Raw genomic sequence first — 17595 nt, 5'->3', positions numbered from 1 at the left:
TGTGACAATATGGGGGAAAAGCATGACTCCCTTTTATATTTCTTCCTGGGAATTTAAAAATTGGCATTAAGAATTTTATTCTGGATTTAAACAGGACACAGATGTTCTCTGAGCAGCTTTTAAAAAAGACTGGTGCTCTCCAGAGAAGTTGCCTCACTGTGTCTGTGCCCTCAGGCACCTCAGGGAAGAACAGATGAGATCAGTATGTAATTATTTTGGAATTCAAGCAACATGGGTTAGTCTTCCAATCCTTCCTTTATCTCTCCATGGCAGTCTAAATGATTTGATCTTTTTCTTTTTGGGAATGTAACTGACCACTGATCAAAACAGTGTTCCCCAGGAGAGGGAAAAAGGCAAGCGGGGCATTCCTGCCACTCACAGATTTATAGAATGATTTGTTCAGTGAGGGTTATGTTTGAGTAGATTTACTTCTTCATGTGTTACAGATCTTTTTTTCCCTCCTCAAACCAGGATGTAAGTAAGAAAGAAAGGTAAATAGTAGTAGAGGCTACTCTTTTTTGAGTGTGATCTATGTGACAGGCACTGTGCTGAGCACTTTGAATACATTGTCTCATTTAATCCTTACGGCGACCCAGAGAGGTAAAGAAATTGTTCCATTCTGTAAAAGGAACTGAGGTTTTGAGATGTACCATGGTCTCACTTCTAGCTCTAGGCTTTGACTCTAGGTCTTTCTGAGGGCTAAAGCTCTAAGTGCTGGCGAGTAGTTGTTACCATTAAATTGTAATATCGTGTCAGTAATTATTTGCTAATTTCTAAGGGCCTATGTTTTTTGTCAATTTTATAGTTTGGTGTTGAAGTGAACCATTTCATTTCAAAGATGAAATAAAATTTTGTTTTTATTTCAATAAAAATGGTTTTTATTTTTTCTAATGATGAAGTCATGATAATGTAAAGATTCAAACAGTACAGAACATTATAAAGACAAATTAGAAATTACCTGGAATCCTGCCACCCTAGTTTATCATTTTTTTTTTTAAACATTTATTCATGAGAGAGAGAGAAAGAGAGAGAGAGACAGAGCATGAGTTGGGGAGGGGCAGAGAGAGAAGGAGACACAGAATTCAAAGCAGGTTCCAGGCTCTCAGCTGTCAGCACAGAGCCCAGTGCGGGGCTCGAACCCATGAACCGTGAGATCATGACCTGGTCTCAAGTCAGAAACTTAATCAACTGAGCCGCCTGGGCGTTCCCCCTAGTTTGTCATTCTTACAACCTACTGTGTGTGTGTGTGTGTTTGTGTGTGTGTGTATACACTATTACAGTTTTACACAATACATTTTTATATTACATTGTACATTTATATATAATATATGGTTTGTAGTTTACTTTTTTCATTTAACAGCATATCAGGTTTTTTTAAAAAGTCATCTTTTCAAATGTTTATGTAAAGTTTAGTTATGTGTAAACCACATAAGGTTTTAACTAGTCTCCTATTGATGGGCATTAGTATTGTTTTCAGTTTTCTTTGCACATTTTTTTGTTTATATCTTTGTGTAATTTCCATAATTGTTTTTCTATGGCTTAAGTGTTTGAGTGCTTTCTGTTGTAGCTCTTATTACAAGTAGGTTGTGTTGAACAAGGGGAAGGAAGGCAAGCGTTTTATGATCTGTTTATATATCTTTTTAAATTGAACCCATTGTCATTTAATAATTATAAACTCTATCAATCTTGATTCATATACATAATAACTATTATGTAACTGGCTTTTAGGTAAAGACAGTTTTACTCTTCAGGCACATGTGTCCTAAATAGAATTTTTATGAAATTCGTAGCTCCTTCACATTGCATGAAATTCAAATTAGAATCCCTCTTCAGTCTGTGTTTCATTTGAGCCATTCAATTACATTGAATAGTGTTTGGTTAGAATTTCACTTGCCTTCATTAGAGTGTGTTTGAAATCCTGTTGTTTTCAGTATGTAAGAATATTGAGGACAGAATGAATATGTTAACAATAGAGTGGAACTCTGTGGAATGTGGTTTAGTTCTTTTTGAAATGTCAAAACAATCCATGGAGCACTTTATTCATAATGTTCCACTCTCTTACCTGCAGGCTCCAAATTTGGACTTCAGTTCAAGGCTTTATCATTCTAGAGAGACTGTAACCTAAGTAGGAAGGCTGTGTATCATAATGGTCTTCGAGTTGGAGAGACTTGGGTTTGAATCTTGTTTTCATCACTTACTATGTGTCTAAATTCTTAAGCCTTGCCTCAGTTCCCTCAGAAAAATGGGTATAATATTGCTTATCTCATAGATTGTGAGGGTTAAATGAAATCGTGAATATATATCATATACAGTCCCTGACACGATGTAAGCCTAAACAGGAGCTGCTCCTGTTGTTACTGTTGATCCTTGGTATGACCATACTGATCTGTTAAACAGTATTTTTGGTTGGGGGTCTTTGTTTCTTTGATCACTGTTTCTCCTTCCCTTCATTTATCTGCAGTGCAAATTGGGTATAGTGAAATTCATAGAAGCTGAGCAGGTGCCTGAACTTGAAGCTGTTCTCCACCTGGTGATTGCTTCTAGTGACACACGCCACAGTGTAGCGACAGCAGCGGACCTAGAATTGAAAAGCAAGCAAAGGTAAACTACATCTCTTTTCACCTTTAAAAGATGAAAAGAGGCTATATTTCTAAAAGCTCACTGAGCACAGATTTCTTCTTTCAGGATTCTGTAATGAGACCTTTGATTTAGGAGATTATGAAATATACTTAATTTTTAATAAAGACAGTTTGCCCAAGAGCAGGATTCTGTATAAGACAAAGAAGAGAAGCTGTTTGGAGATGCAGTTTAAAACTGGAATGGATTAGAAATATTACCATAAGAAATGAGACCTTTGGCGGCTAGGTAAATTGACTTAAAATAATTAATGTTAAGAAAAATGCCAAAACCCAGAAATTACTCATTTTTGACTCTTCCTTTGTGTGAAACCAATTGAGATTGCTTTTAATAAAGGATATGTACATATTAGGATTAATATGGTAAAAATCAGGTCCTGTGAAAAGTGGTGCTGAATAAATCTTAATTCACATGTGAAGAAATACAAATACTAAAAGGCTCATAGAAAATTAAAAAAAATTTTTTTTAATGTTTATTTTTGAGAGAGAGAGAGAGAGAGAGAGACAGAGTGTGATTGGCGGAGGGGCAGAGAGAGAGGGAGACACAGAATCTGAAGCAGGCTTCAGGCTCTGCGCTGCCAGCACAGAGCCCATTGTGGGGCTCGAACAGACTGTGAGATCATGACCCTAGCTGAAGTTGGACGCCCAACTGACTGAGCCACTCAGGTGCCCCTCATAGGAAATATTTTGTATGAGAAATCAAATCTGCAAAATAAAACACTGGTGCACCAATTTGTACCCATTGGTAAATAAAATTGTGTAATAGTTGAAACTCCATTTAGTTTCTGTTGAAACTGCTATTTTTATATTCTGTTGATTGGCATTATAAGCTAAAATAATTTTTGGAAAGCAGTTTGAAGTATGCAGTGAATCATAAAAATATTTATAATCTTTTATGTAAATCTTCTGGGAATTTATCCTAAGAGAGTCATTCAAAAGAAGAAAAATATATTTAGAAAAATGTTATAGATTTGCTCATTATACCATTTCCTACAATTGTAAGAAAAATGGAAACAAATTATTTTCGCTATAGGGAAATAGTTAAGTAAATTAACTCTGTGTATCTATATGGAATATTATATATCTGCCGAAATAATTATAAAAGTAATAAAGCAACATGGAAATTGCTCCCAAGGAATGGCAAATGAATAAAGCAGAATACAAAATAATGTGTGTACTGATTTAAAAAATGAGATGTGTGAAGACTGAAAAATGACATGAAAAATTGAAGTTACTTGGTTGAAAAAAACAAATTATGGAATAATTATTAAATTTGTTTCAATGCTTAATGTAATAACATGCTAAAAGGCAGTGGAATGCATATTGTAGTTTTCCCTTTTCAAAGAAACCAATACAAATAGGTATTACAGAATAAGGAAGTTAACTTCTTTGTGTCTTTGATAATATGGTTCCATTTCAGTAAGTAAGCTGCATGTATGGTGATGGTTGGGAACAGCTCACTGCTACAGGGCAGGGGAGGTGGCATATAGGAGGAGCGGATTCTTACGCAGTTAGTTACTTCTGGTCATGCCTCTCACTGATCGAGTATGGAGGACTCTCATAACCTCGCCAGATCTTGGGCTCTGTAAATAAGAAAGTTGGACAGAACTGTACTTTGATATTCCCTCCCCAGGTCTGAAATTCCTTCGTGCTGCTTGTAACTGCCTTTTCCTTTCAAAGACTTTTGGTTTTGAAGTATCAGAAAATCTTTCTTTAAAACTTCTCATTGTGTTTGAACTGGCCCCAATCTTTACACCATGTAGTGGATTGGATTGTTGGAAATAAAAATGTGGTCTAGAAGTATCCTAATTAGTTTTGGCTTTGTCTGTTAAAACAAGTGTCCATTTTTTCAGAAAGAATAGTATGAGATTTTTTAAGAGATAAAAAGTAAGTTGAGAACAATATGTAGATATTTTCCCATTTTGTTAAAGAAAAATCCTGAAGTATCTCTCCATGTGATCCATCTATCTATTGATCTGTTTATTTCCCTACCTGCCTGCTGTACCCACCCACCCATTTTACATGCATAGAAAAGAAGTCTAGGAAAAGATACACCAAAATTAGTGGTTACTGAAAGGGAATAGAGAGGGATATGGTACCGATTATACATTTCTATACATTTTTGAATTTTCACATCAAACATGTGTTTATACATTTCTAAAACTATAAAGATGGCCAAAGGAAAATATAAGATACAGTAAAAATTATCCTTATTAAAGTGTTTAGTTTGTTTTACTGTTAAGTTTTACTTCATTTTACTAATGTGTGTGTGTTTTGTCAAAATATACCTGACGTATTTATAGAAGGGAAACAGAGGTAGAGCTTGAGGATTAGTTAGTAGCAATCGGCTGAGGAAAGATGGAGGTGAATAATAACTAAAATAGAATCATGGACCGTCTTCAAGGATAGTGGAAGAGGCAGATTGATAAACTATGAAAGAAGAGGCGGATAAGAAAAACCGTCAAAGCAGCATCGTAAACTGTGTTTACACAGATACAGTATAGCTTGAAGCAGAACCAATGTCAAAAGACAGAGAGAAGACAGTATTGTTAAATCTCACTGATAACGTGAAATGCAGGATTGCAGTGTTGCTAGGTTTGTAAAATGACTGGGAGGGGCTGCTGCAGAGGGCAGGTGCCCACCACCAATCAACGCTATATTCTAATTCACCTGCTGGTGGAGCTCACTAAGGAACAAGTCTCAGTGACTAATGGCAGCATGACTGCTGTATAGAATTAGATGATAAAGCTGCAAATATGTGCTGATAGATAAGGAAGAGAGGGAGGCTAGGAATCGCAGTGACACAATTTAAGAGAAATGGGAGGGGCTTCTTAGGTTGTGGGTTTAATGGATAAATTTTTTTGTCGCTTTCCTTGTCACTTTTGAATTTCCAAATGGTTAAACAGATGCTTGGCTCAGGGCTCTTTGAACAAGCGTAGTCTAGCTCTGCTCTGTCAGAACTGCTCCATGGCATTGGCCTTGAGAGTGAAATGCAGTCCATTTTTTCTTGTGTGGTGTCAAATTGGACTGTGGATATAATGATTTTTTGAGTCAGGGTGGGATAAGTGACTTACTGTATTTTTTTAAAGTTTATTTATTTAATGTTTATTTTTGAGAGAGAGAGACAGTGCATGAGCAGGGGAGGGGCAGAGAGACAGGGAGACACAGAATCTGTAGCAGGCTCCAGGCTCTGAGCCATCAGCACAGAGCCCGACACAGGGCTCAAACTCATGAACTGCGAGATCATGACCTGAGCCAAAGTTGGATACTTAACTGACTGAGCCATCCAGGCGCCTCAGTTTATTTATTTATTTTTGAGAGGGGCGGGGGGGGGGGGGAGGCGCAGAGAGAAAGGGAGAAACAGAATCTCAAGCAGGTTCCACGCTCTCTGCACAAAGCCTGATGTGGGGCTCGATCCCACGAACTGTGGGATCTTGACCTGAGCTGGAATACAGAGCTGGACACTCAAGCGACTGAACCACCCAGGTGCCCATACTTAATGTATTTCTGTTTAAAAACTAATTTTGATCTAAATTAATCCCTTTCCTTTTCTTCTACAATGTCAGTTGCCCAGTTCATTTGTGTATTTCTAACATTTCCTTTGGTAACAAATATTGGGGCTGTGTGTTTTTTGAGATAATTGAAGTGGGAGAAAAATAATTTTAACAAGCTGTGTTGAAACCTTCTGTAGCTTGATTGACTGGAATAATCCTGCCATCATTAATAAGATGTACAAGGTATACCTTGGAGATATACCACTGAAGACGAAAGAGGTAGGTTGTTTTGATTTATTCTCACATCATAATAAAAAACATTTGGTTGATAGGAGCTCCATATATTTGAATTTTTTCTCCCTAGTTATTTTGATTTAAGCCGAACCTGTACTGTAGGAAATATAGGAGGAAATTTTAAGCCATGCTAGTCTGGGTGGATTAAAATTTTCTGGAGCTTAGTTTATTTGATCTGGTAGTTTCAATTCCTGTGCTTAAATAATGATGATACACTGTGTAGATTAGGGATCCACACCTGTTTTCTGTAAATTATTTAGGCTTTGCTGGCCATGTGGTTCTGAGGCAGCAACTATTTAACTTTGCTCTAACATGGAAGCAGCCATAGGCAGCACATAACAGAAGGAGCATGGCTGTGTGCCAGTATATCTTTATGGGTACTGAAATTTGAATTTCATATAATATTCGTATATTATAAAATATTATTCTTTTGATTTTTAAAGAATCATTTGAAAACATAAACATATTCTTCACTCATATCAAGACAGATGGTGGGCCAGATTTGGCCATAGGCTCTAGTTTCTTGACCTCTGGTCTAGAATCTAGAACAATAGGTGGGTTCTTCTGAAGCCTCAAATTAAGGCGTTTGCTTAATGACCTAAGTTCTGTTTGGTTCACTGTGTTTAAAAGTGTTCTCAAGTCCATATCCAGACATACAAGGTTTATTGTTTGTTTGTTTGCTTGTCTGCTTTTTAAGCCATAAATAGTTATTTTAAAAGTCATACCATTTCCAGTTAGGTTAAATTGAGTGTCATGTAGCAGAAAGAACAATGAATTGGGAACTGGGAGCCTCCCTGTCACTCTGGGTTCTGGTCCTGAGTGGCTGCACATAAATGTACTGGGGAGGAGGAATTTGGCTAATTACAGAGCTTTTCTTGGCTCATATTCTTCATGTGGAACATGAAAGGGTTGGATTAAATCTGTGGTGTTTAGAATGTGGTCCATGCACCCTTGTTGGGTCATAGGGAGACTTTTTTTTTTTTTTTAAACCATGTTGATATTTATACTGATGGTGCTAAAACAATGATGGGTGTCACTGCTGGGGTCTTAGCACAGACCAGAACTGTGTCACTAAATAGCACTAGTAGTTATTCTGCTCTTTATCGTCAGCACTCATGGTTAAAAAAAAAAGAATAAAACTCAGCTTTACTTAAGAATATCTTTGATGAAGCAGTAAAACTTATTTTACCTGTAGACAAGGCAACTATGGTTATTGAGATGGTATTTGGCAGATATGTTCTCCAAAATGAAGAAATGAGGCTTCAAGAACAGTTAATATAGTTTATTGCCAGTGGTAAAAGTTGAACTTTCAAGCAAAAGTTAGAATTTAGGGAAACTTGAATCCCATCACAATGAGCCTGACTGCTTGTTAGTACCTACAGATTTTTCTGATGAGACTGGTGGTGATATTAACGTGTGATTTTTAAAAATGCTTTGTAATGAGATGTTTGCTTAACTCAGTGAGCCACTATTTTCCAAATGACCGGTGATGCTATAGAAGTGTTAAAAGGTTATAGCTCAGTGGAATTTAGTATGACACAATATGCAAAAGTTCAGTGATAATGGTTTCAAATCCAGATTTTAACCTTTAAGGTGCTGTTGTTTATTAAGTTTCGGCATAGTATCAAAGAATATCTACAATTACCTGAAAAGGCTAAAATCATCCCAAGTTTTCCAACCATGTATCTTTTTTGAAACTGGGTTTTTTTTTTTTTAAATGTAATTTAACCAAAATAACATAACCACAATAGATTGAATGTAGAAGATAAAAGAATCCAACTCTCTTCTATTAAGGTGGACAATCAAGATATTTATAGAAAAACATGAAACAATGTCAGTACAGTTTTTTGTCTGGGAAAATATAGTTAATTTTCTAAAAAATATGTTATTAAAATATGATAGGTTTATTAATATAATTTTAAGTGAATATGTAAAAATTCTCAGTTTAGTTTTTAATGTAGCATATGGTGATAGGTGTTCCAATATAAGCAAAAACTCTGTGTGTTCAGTAGTTTGTAAGAGTGTAAAGTGATCTTGAAACAAAAGTTTGAGAGACTACCGATTTAGATGATCTCTCATGACTTTTTCAGCACACAGTAATTTTGAAATGCTGAGTTATAATTAAACATCTTTTGAACAGGGAGCAGTTCTGAAGCCAGAGCTGAAAAGGGACCCAGTCAGTACAAGGGTCAAGTTGAAGATTGTCCCCCATCTCCTTCGTTCTAGACAAGCTGCAGAAACGTTCCCTGCTAACATTCAGGTAATTTGTTCTTTCCAGAGAAAAATGGCCTGTTTACAACTTTTATGTCTGTTTAATTAGAGAAAGAAATGCATTAATGGATATTTAGGAGATGCATTGACGTATTAACAAGATTAATGAGAATCCATCTTTTTATTCTATCTCAAGTGTAACTGCAGAAATGATTTAAAAAATTTTTGTTGTCGAGTGTGTACTATATATAGTTAACATCCAACTTAAATGTATGGTGACTGTCCTTTCAAACTAATGTTTTTCTGAGTTGCTCTTCTCCAAAAATGTCGTTTTTTTTTTGTCTTCTTTTTCCTTCCCTTCCCTTCCCTTCCCTTCCCTTCCCTTCCCTTCCCTTCCCTTCCCTCTCCTTTTCTCCTTTTCTCCTTTTCTCCTTTTCTCCTTTTCTCCTTTTCTCTTCTTTTTTCTTTTCTTAAGCTTACCTATTTATTTTGAGAGAAAGAGAGAATCCCAAGCAGGCTGTGCATTGTCAGCACAGAACCTGACGTAGGGCTTGAACCCATGAACCGTGAGATCATGACCTGAGCCGAAATCAAGATTGAACACTTAACTGACTAAGCCACTCATGTGCTCCAAAAATGTTTTTAAGTGAACAAGTTTCTACCAGTCAGTTAAGTGGAAAAGAACCCCATGTGATGACAATGGCCAAATCCTCTTGATTCTGCCTTCTTAATGTCTTTATCTCCCTATATTTAATGCTGGTGTTAATTGAGACTGTCCTTTCTTATTTTGGTTATTCCAGTAATCTCCTATCTTGTTTCCCTTCCTCATGCCCACAGCCATTCTGTTTTCTCTGTTGCCACCAGGGCTTTTGCTGCATTGGAAATCCTTATACTCTCTTTTGATGTGGGATGAGTCCCTCTGCAAAAGCTCTTACCTTTCATCCAAGTGGTGACCAGCAGAGCTCAGGAATAGAGAGATTTGGGTATAATTTTGTCATTAGTTATTTGCTTTTGAGCTTAAATCAGTGTCAGAGCTTTTCCTGTTTTTCTAAAAAAATTTTTTTTCCACCCTAAATTTCCACCCGAAATTTTTTTCCCACTAGCAGTGACTAGTTCTCATTCAATTATCAGGTTCCTAGTAACCGCTGAAAAGTTAGCAGTTATTTATCTTCCGGTCTCCTCTCTTGCCCCCCACCCCCACCTTACCCTGTACCTTAAGCTCCAACAAAAATTGTTCCTCTTGAAATACACTGTTTTCATGGCTCTGTCTGTGCTCAGAATGTTCCCTTTACCTGGCAGAGCTCCTCTTCCCCCTTTAGCTTGGTAAACATCTACTCATGTTTCAGGATGCACTCCAGTGTGCTACCTCCCGTCTGAAAAATGTTCCCATTTCCTGCCACCCTTCTCTTTCAGTCCCAGAATGAGAATGCTCTCCTTCGTGTTCACTGTATGGTGGACATAGACTTCTTAGCATCTCTCCCTCTTAAAGCCTATTTTGTATCAGTGGCTGCTTCCTCCTCTTAGATGATAAAACTTGTATTCTCCATATCTGGCACTCTAAGATTTGAGTAACTTTAAAGTATTGTTTTGTGTCTCCTTAAACATAAAATTATCACGGAGCTTCTTTCATTTCTTTTTCATGATTGGTGTTTTATAATTGGTATTCCCAAGCACTGTTTCCCAGACAGTGTCTTGATAATTTTGGTTCAGAATGTTTGGTTGTAGTAACACTATGTTACATAATAAGCAGCTAGAATTTTGTGACAGAGTATTCATAGATATCCTGTAGGTGTGTAATTTATTTGTAGTTATTTAGTGTTTTCAAAATAAATCTAGCCGAAACTTTGTATATTCAAAGACAAACTCCTTGTTCATCGCACACGTTCTTTGTTATATTCCTGTTTTTAATGATTGCATATTACTGTTCTACATAATTGGCCCTGCCCACCCCCTCCACCTTTCAGTCATAGAATCCTTCAAGGTATCATTTAGATGAGCTTCTTCTTTCCTGATACCAGTGCCTTTAATTAGTCATATGTTACCTCATCTTGATTTTGAATGTAGCATAATTCTTTGCATATAATGTAAGCACCATGAATTTTATTTTTTCTGACAAAACATTAGTGTTGATTATTCCTTTTGCTTCTTTCATTTTACCATATTACTCTATATAATATAGCATTATCAGATAAATTTTCTAAAAGTCTTTTCCAAAAAAGTAGCATGTGATTATATATTGTCCTATATCATTTTTAATGTATGTACATTTTGACCCCTCAACACGATCGAGTGCCTCGGGAGCGATGCTGCCCTCTTTGTATCTCGCAACACCTTGCATAGTGTCGGTTACCCATTAGAGGCTCAGTCCTGTTCTGTGTTCAGTCACATGTCGTTGTTAAGTAAGATCAGAATACTACTAGTAGTTTTAGGAACCAGTGTAAGGAGATTTTTTTTTTTTAATGGTAAGACTATCCCATAAAAAGTAGAAATTTGGGAAATTTAGATTTCTTTGAGCCTTCTGGATGCTGCACAAAACTCATGTACTGTGTGCTCTTTTGCCACCTAGACATGACTACACAATACATGGAGCACCTATGTCCCGACTGTCCGCTTGTAGAATGCTTTAATCTTGGTGTTTTCTGTGAAGTTTTTATATAATCTGTTCAGAATGACTGCATATAATTGGGGAACTTAATACACCCAAAGTGGTTTTATCTGATAGTGTCCCCTGTGTGGTACAGAGTGGCAGAGAGGGGGCCCGCTGTGAGCTCTGTTGCTTTCTGGTGGTAGAGCCACAAGTTTTGCAGACTTGTAAGGTCAACCCTTGTGTTTGTACTTCATGGACTACTGATTGGAGCCACTGATTGGCTGGCTTCCTACGGTGGTCAGCTAAAATGATTATAATCATTAATTTTGAAGAATGAGGGGTGGTGCGCAAGATCTGCTGTTGAATCCTAATATTTGAAAATAGTAAATTGCTGCTATTAATTGGTATTGTCATTGTCCCTTTCTTGTAGGTGGTGTATGACGGACTTTTTGGTACAAATACAAATTCAAAATTGAGAACGTTATCCTTGCAGTTTGTGCATCACATTTGTATAACGTAAGTTTTTTCAACTATTTGACTGTAAGATTTCAAGCTGTTGGAATGATCAGATGTTTCAAGTATTTCTTTCCTATCCAGAAAGAAATCCATGTTTGCTCATCTTAAAAAAAAAAAAAAATTGTAGGTTTCAATAGATTATTTTAATTTATTTCAGTTGTGTCTCATTATTTGAAGTAATCATCTGAATAGATAAATAATAACGAGATTTTTATCTTGCTTTGTGTATGTGTGCTATTTTTTTTAAAGTTGTCCAGAAATCAAGATTAAGCCCCTAGGTCCAATGCTTTTGAATGGCCTGACCAAGCTAATCAATGAATATAAAGAAGTAAGTGACTTGTCTTTTACATATTGTTAACAGCTTCTATTTTAGAATGTTATCCACCTTTCTGGTCTACATGTTGGTTTAGTTAGTTACAGTTTGCTGTTGTTCCATCATTTCTAGCATTTTTACTTGAAGTGGTACAAATTTCAGAAATTACTGCCACCTTTTGCTTTTTTTTTTTTTTTGGAACTAAGTGTTAAAAAAATTGATATGAATTTTGAGAGGTCTTATCTTTTTTAAAGCATTTGCACCTTATTCTGCTTTTAGGCACTATGCAAAAATGGAATGGAAAGAATTAAATTTTATTTTATGATTTGTTTTCATGTGGATGTTTATTTGGATTTGCTTAGATTCAGAAATAGTGTTAATTCTTAAGGGCTGAGCTTTTACCTATTCACAATTCTGTAACAACATGCATTCAGTAAGTTTTTGATTCCTTAAGCTCAGTGAGATGAGGCTTCCTTGAAACCAAGTGTTTTGAATCCTGTTTGTCCTGGCTGTGTCCCTCGTGCCATGCCGTCTTCATTAGTTCAGGTGAATTTGCTAAAGAAAGTTAAGATTTAAGAACTCCAGTTAGCGTTATTTTCCTAAGTCTGAGCTACACACAAATGCATGTTTGCAGTGGTATAGTCACTAAGATCCTGGCATTTGGAGTTAGAATTGAGTTTGAATCCTAGTTTTGTCCTTTGATGAGTGGCTTAAAATCTTTGGAGCTCTGCTCTTGATTGGAAAAATAATACCTCTTCATTGGATTATTGTGAAGATTAAAGGAGATCACACACCATTATCGGCGCACTAAATGCACATTAACAGGTATTATTAGTGAAAAGCCATTCTTTGGTGTGCAGTTGTGTTTTGGGGGCTTGGCTCTCCTGTCTTTTATTGAATAGTATTTGTGTGGTTTTTGAGGCCTAAGGAACCTTCCAGGTTATTTTTATGGCATGGATAGTCAGATGCTTGGGATGGTCGGTAGAAATAAAAGTGCTTTTGGGTTTTTAGGGGAGAATTTGTATATTTAAAAATAGATTAGAGAGGCCAGGTAAAACCACAGGGCCCCGATCCCTGTACTTGGAGATGACACCTGCCTGTCTTCCCAACAGATGACTCCTTAAGAGTGTTCATTTAGGTGCAGAAGAGTGAGCCCTATGCTAATTGTATAAACTTCAGCTCACAGAGGGGTTACTTTGTTTTGAGGCATCAGACTATTGGCTTTCATAAAACCATGTAAAATTCTGTCTGTCTGAGGAGGGAACCTCACTCTCTTGATGACTGTGATCCCTTTAATTTTTTATAATGGAAGATATGAGAGGAAGCTGTTTGTTATCATGCCGACTTGTAGGTAATTGTTCTTCGCCTAGCTTATCACAGTTTTGGGTTAGAGATGGAGGACCCTAGTGTGTGACCAGTGGTGAATTTTCTGCTAAGTTCAGCTGTTTTCCCAGTGTGTTGAAGGTGAATTTTGGTGTTTGCAGGTTACATAGTGTTGCAAATACCCTGAACTTAGCACAACTAAGAGAACCCTTTCATTTATGACACCTGCATTTCCTTTTGGAGTGAGTTGGGGATGCAGTTTCATTTTTGTTTTTCCTTTTCCTTTTAGTAGTGTGATGATTCTGGGTTTGGATTTTTTTGTTGGTTTGTTTTGTTCAGATGTTAATATCTTGTAGTTAGGCAGAGTGAGACCAGGTTTAACAAGGAGTAAAATAATGCATGTAATTGCAGCAAAAATGTTTTGCTGTTTACTGTATTTTTTGTTTTGTCTGTTTTTTGTTCTTTTTTTTTCTTCTTAATTTCAAGGACCCTAAGCTACTGTCAATGGCATATTCAGCTGTTGGAAAACTCTCCAGGTGAGTAAACTCTTCTTCAGTGAGAGATATCCTGTTGGTAAACCTAAGAGAAATTATGTGGCATTTAATAATAGATGGAGAATAATTTTTTTTCTGACTTTGAAAGGAAATGTATTTAAGCCATAGGTTGTTTAGAAATGTTTTCCTTGTAGTAGGAAAATGATGTGAGATGTTTCAATTTACATTTGAAGGTATGTTTCCATATTAAATGGTAGTCTTGAAATGATATTTTGAACTGGATTGTGTCATGATGGGTTACTTTTTCTTGCACCCTGGAGACATTTGATTGATCTTAAGTGTTCTTGTGGCTTCTTTATTACCAGTCTTTATAATCCCAGTCATCAAGGTTTATCTCTTTGGCTCTCTTTTCTGATAGTGCTATATTATGATTCTGGGTGGCCCTGTTTCCAGAGGTGGATTTTTTTTTTTTCCTGCTTAGTATGATTTCCTTTTTCTACTTCCTCCTGGTTTCCTCTTCCTTCACTATATTTCAAAGCAGGGAGATAGAGGTACAGCACCCTCAGTACCACCATATGGTGCTTCCATCCGTGGTACAGGTTTTGTACTGGCCCGTGTAGATTGGGTCTTGCTCTTCTGTACTGTGCAGGGAAAGGATCTTTGGGGCTCAGAAAAAAGCCACCCTAGATCCCCCGATACCGCACTTGTCCGATAGCCTTTAGTTTAAATAGCAGTTTAGTCTTAATTGTGTTTTTTTTCCTATTAAAATCAGAAATGCTAACTGAATGCATGGAATATTGTAAAGGGAATATCTGGACAGTATGTATTTAAATCATGGTTACTTGGATTAGACAGCTGAAGAATTAAATATTCGCTTTAAAAAGTATTTGGCTCTTTGGGGGAGGTAATCTAATGATGTTGACATTGTGTTCAGAGATGAAAATGCAATTCAAGAAAATTTTCGTTTAGTTGCATTTTCTTTCAACCTTGTGGAAATGTATGATCATAACAATGGTCTTATATTCTCTTACAGTCGAATGCCCCATTTATTCACTAAGGATATAGCTCTTGTGCAGCAGCTTTTTGAAGCCCTGTGTAAGGTAGGGAAACACCTGGCAAGTTTATGCTTTCCATTTGGATGCTGACCTGGACACCTGACAGGAGGGAAATGCTATTTTTATCATACTTATAGGAAGAGCCTGAGACTCGGCTTGCTATTCAAGAAGCGTTATCTATGATGGTTGGAGCTTATAGTACTTTGGAGGGAGCACAGCGAACTCTCATGGAGGCACTTGTGGCTTCATACTTAATAAAGGTAGGTCCAGCTATGTGAACTGGAGAGGTTGGCAATATAGACATTTTACATTTTTAAGAACAAAATTTGAATTGCTTTTCTCCTTAACTATCTTGACAAGTAAGAAGAATATTTGCTTTCATTTGGGCTGTGCTTTATGATGATTTTTTTTTATTAAAAAAATTTTTTTTAATGTTTATTTTATTTTTGAGAGAGAGAGAGAGACAGAGCGTGAGTGGGGTAGGGGTAGAGAGAGGAGACATAGGATGGGGAGCAGGCTCCAGGCTTTGAGCTGTCAGCACAGAGCCTGACATGGGGCTTAAACTCATGAACTGTGAGATCACAACCCGAGCCGAAGTCGGTGCTTGATTGACTGAGCTACCCGGGCGCCCCTAATGGTTGATTTTTGATACTTTGTGATGGGAATATGATTTTAGGGAAGAGGGAGTGGTGATATTCACAGAGAGAGGCTTTATGTTTAAAGCCTTTCATGTTGGGAAACTGTTCTTAATGTTGTGTTTTCCCAAGTTGGAAGTCTTTTGTCTTACCTGGTAGTTGAACCCTACAGTCCACTGGCTAAGCAGGAGAGAAAGACAAATTTTATACATTATAATGAGTGTGTAGGAAGTAAGCCAGTACCATCACACATACTCTTCTTCCTTCTAGACTTTATTTGGCTGTCATGGTTGTTTGTAGAGAATTTTGAGTTATCTATATGTACTCAATATGTACATGCAATATGTATATGCAATATATATTATACAATAAAAAATAATATGTATTTGCTGTGGTCAGTTCTTTGTCCTCCATTTCTAGGAGTAGAAAGGGAGATTAGAAGAGGGAATGATGTCAAAAAGTCTTAGTGTGATTAATATGTTGTGTCCTACTGAAATGTGGCTGGCATATTTAATATATTCATATCGAGGGAATTACTGAAGGTTCAGAAAGGTATCTGGTTTCTATTGAAATATGACAGGATTATTATATACACTTAAGAAAATTACTGTATGTAGAGTTCCATTGTCAGATGCTCTTGTACATGGTTCATAGTCATATATTGTGGACAAAGAAGTGCAGGCTTTTTGGAAACTCATTAGAATACTTAAGACTTTCCCTAGGTAACCTTACAAGGATGCATGATGCTTGTACAATGCATATGGGTGCTGGTTGTACCTACACGGATAAAATCATGTAACAGTATTACTACAGCAAAGCTAATTTATATTCTTAGACTACACTGAAAGCAACCAGACTGTAGGCTAAATCATACGAACTAGTCCTTAATATCATTGCTGTTTATTGTAGCTCAAGGAATGATAAAGAGCAAGATAGACCTGAATGTAGGACAGTATCTGTTTCTTACTGTCGCTCTCTCACGATGTTAGGTTTGTGACTAAGAGAAGGACCTGGGGCGGGGGAAGTGCATGAGAATAAGGTTTTTCAGAATAAAGATTCTTCAACTGCTTCTCCGGTTGAACTTTGTATTCATAGATACTTAATCTATTTAAGTTCATTGCATATGTTTACGTAGTTGAAACTGCTTTGGAGTCTGTTTTAACTAGAGCTAATCTGAAAAATTTGGACATATTTTGCTCCAAATTTGTAGAGATTCCAAGTAACCTCTGTTTGTGTTCGCTGCAGAATGTCTTAATTTCATTCATGTGACTAACAGTTTGAGAATTGGGGAAGCAGGGGTGATGGCCAGAAACTGCAGTGACCTTGGTCCCAAAGTTGGGCTGAGGATGTGCACATCCAGAGAGATTCTCTGGCTATGTATGGTCTTGGTGGGTCTTCCTGCTTTACTTGGAGGGTCCTTTTAGATCATAAAAGTACTTTTTAAGTGATGTCACTTTCCAAAGCTTCTAAACAACTTGATTAAAGATTTTCAACACATGATTTGTCTTTATTTATTTAGACATACTTCCTAAAATAGCAGTTTTAATTTTGATTGTTTACAATTAAGATGGCTTATCTTGACTGGAATGAATTGTTGCTAATTGAGTTCTTCTTCTTTTTTTAAAATCCGTATGTGTTTGTGTGTACATGAATTCATGTGTCAAATAGCCTGAAGTTCAAGTTCGACAGGTGGCTGTGAAATTTGCTAGCACGGTGTTTCCCTCAGATCATATACCGTCCAGATATTTGCTCTTACTAGCTGCAGGAGATCCGTAAGTTTCAAAAGGTGTTAATTTGAATTTGGGTTCATTTAAAATTATTTGAAAATTACTAAAATTTATATTGTTTTTAATGTTGGTCTATGGAATTTAGAAGCAATTTATTAAAGAGTTAAAAATATGGCCCTTGATATGATAGAGACCTGTAGTTATACCCTATCTTGTTTATTTCTGGGCAAGCCACATAACTGTTCAAATCTCAAGATATTTCCAAAGAGAAGTAATTTCTTGCAGTGTATTTTATGACTTTTTTCTTAGA

At 36.6% G+C, this 17595-nt stretch overlaps 1 protein-coding gene across 2 annotated transcripts in view; it reads left to right on the top strand.

Moving 5' to 3' along the window:
- ECPAS (Ecm29 proteasome adaptor and scaffold) overlaps positions 1-17595 on the top strand; it is a 104368-nt gene that overhangs the window by 37637 nt on the left and 49136 nt on the right. For both annotated transcript variants that reach the window (XM_047067675.1, XM_047067683.1), the window contains exons 7-15: positions 2462-2601; positions 6328-6409; positions 8565-8684; positions 11653-11738; positions 11988-12066; positions 13861-13910; positions 14902-14968; positions 15061-15183; positions 17227-17330. In XM_047067675.1, coding sequence (XP_046923631.1) covers positions 2462-2601; positions 6328-6409; positions 8565-8684; positions 11653-11738; positions 11988-12066; positions 13861-13910; positions 14902-14968; positions 15061-15183; positions 17227-17330 — 851 coding nt within the window. The remainder of the gene's footprint in view (positions 1-2461; positions 2602-6327; positions 6410-8564; positions 8685-11652; positions 11739-11987; positions 12067-13860; positions 13911-14901; positions 14969-15060; positions 15184-17226; positions 17331-17595) is intronic.

Source organism: Lynx rufus, unplaced genomic scaffold, assembly GCF_022079265.1.
Source record: "Lynx rufus isolate CCGP_SWC_20201006 ecotype Redwood Valley unplaced genomic scaffold, mLynRuf1.p SCAF_10, whole genome shotgun sequence".
Classification (NCBI taxonomy): domain Eukaryota; kingdom Metazoa; phylum Chordata; class Mammalia; order Carnivora; family Felidae; genus Lynx; species Lynx rufus.
This window is presented reverse-complemented; position numbering and strand designations above follow the sequence as displayed.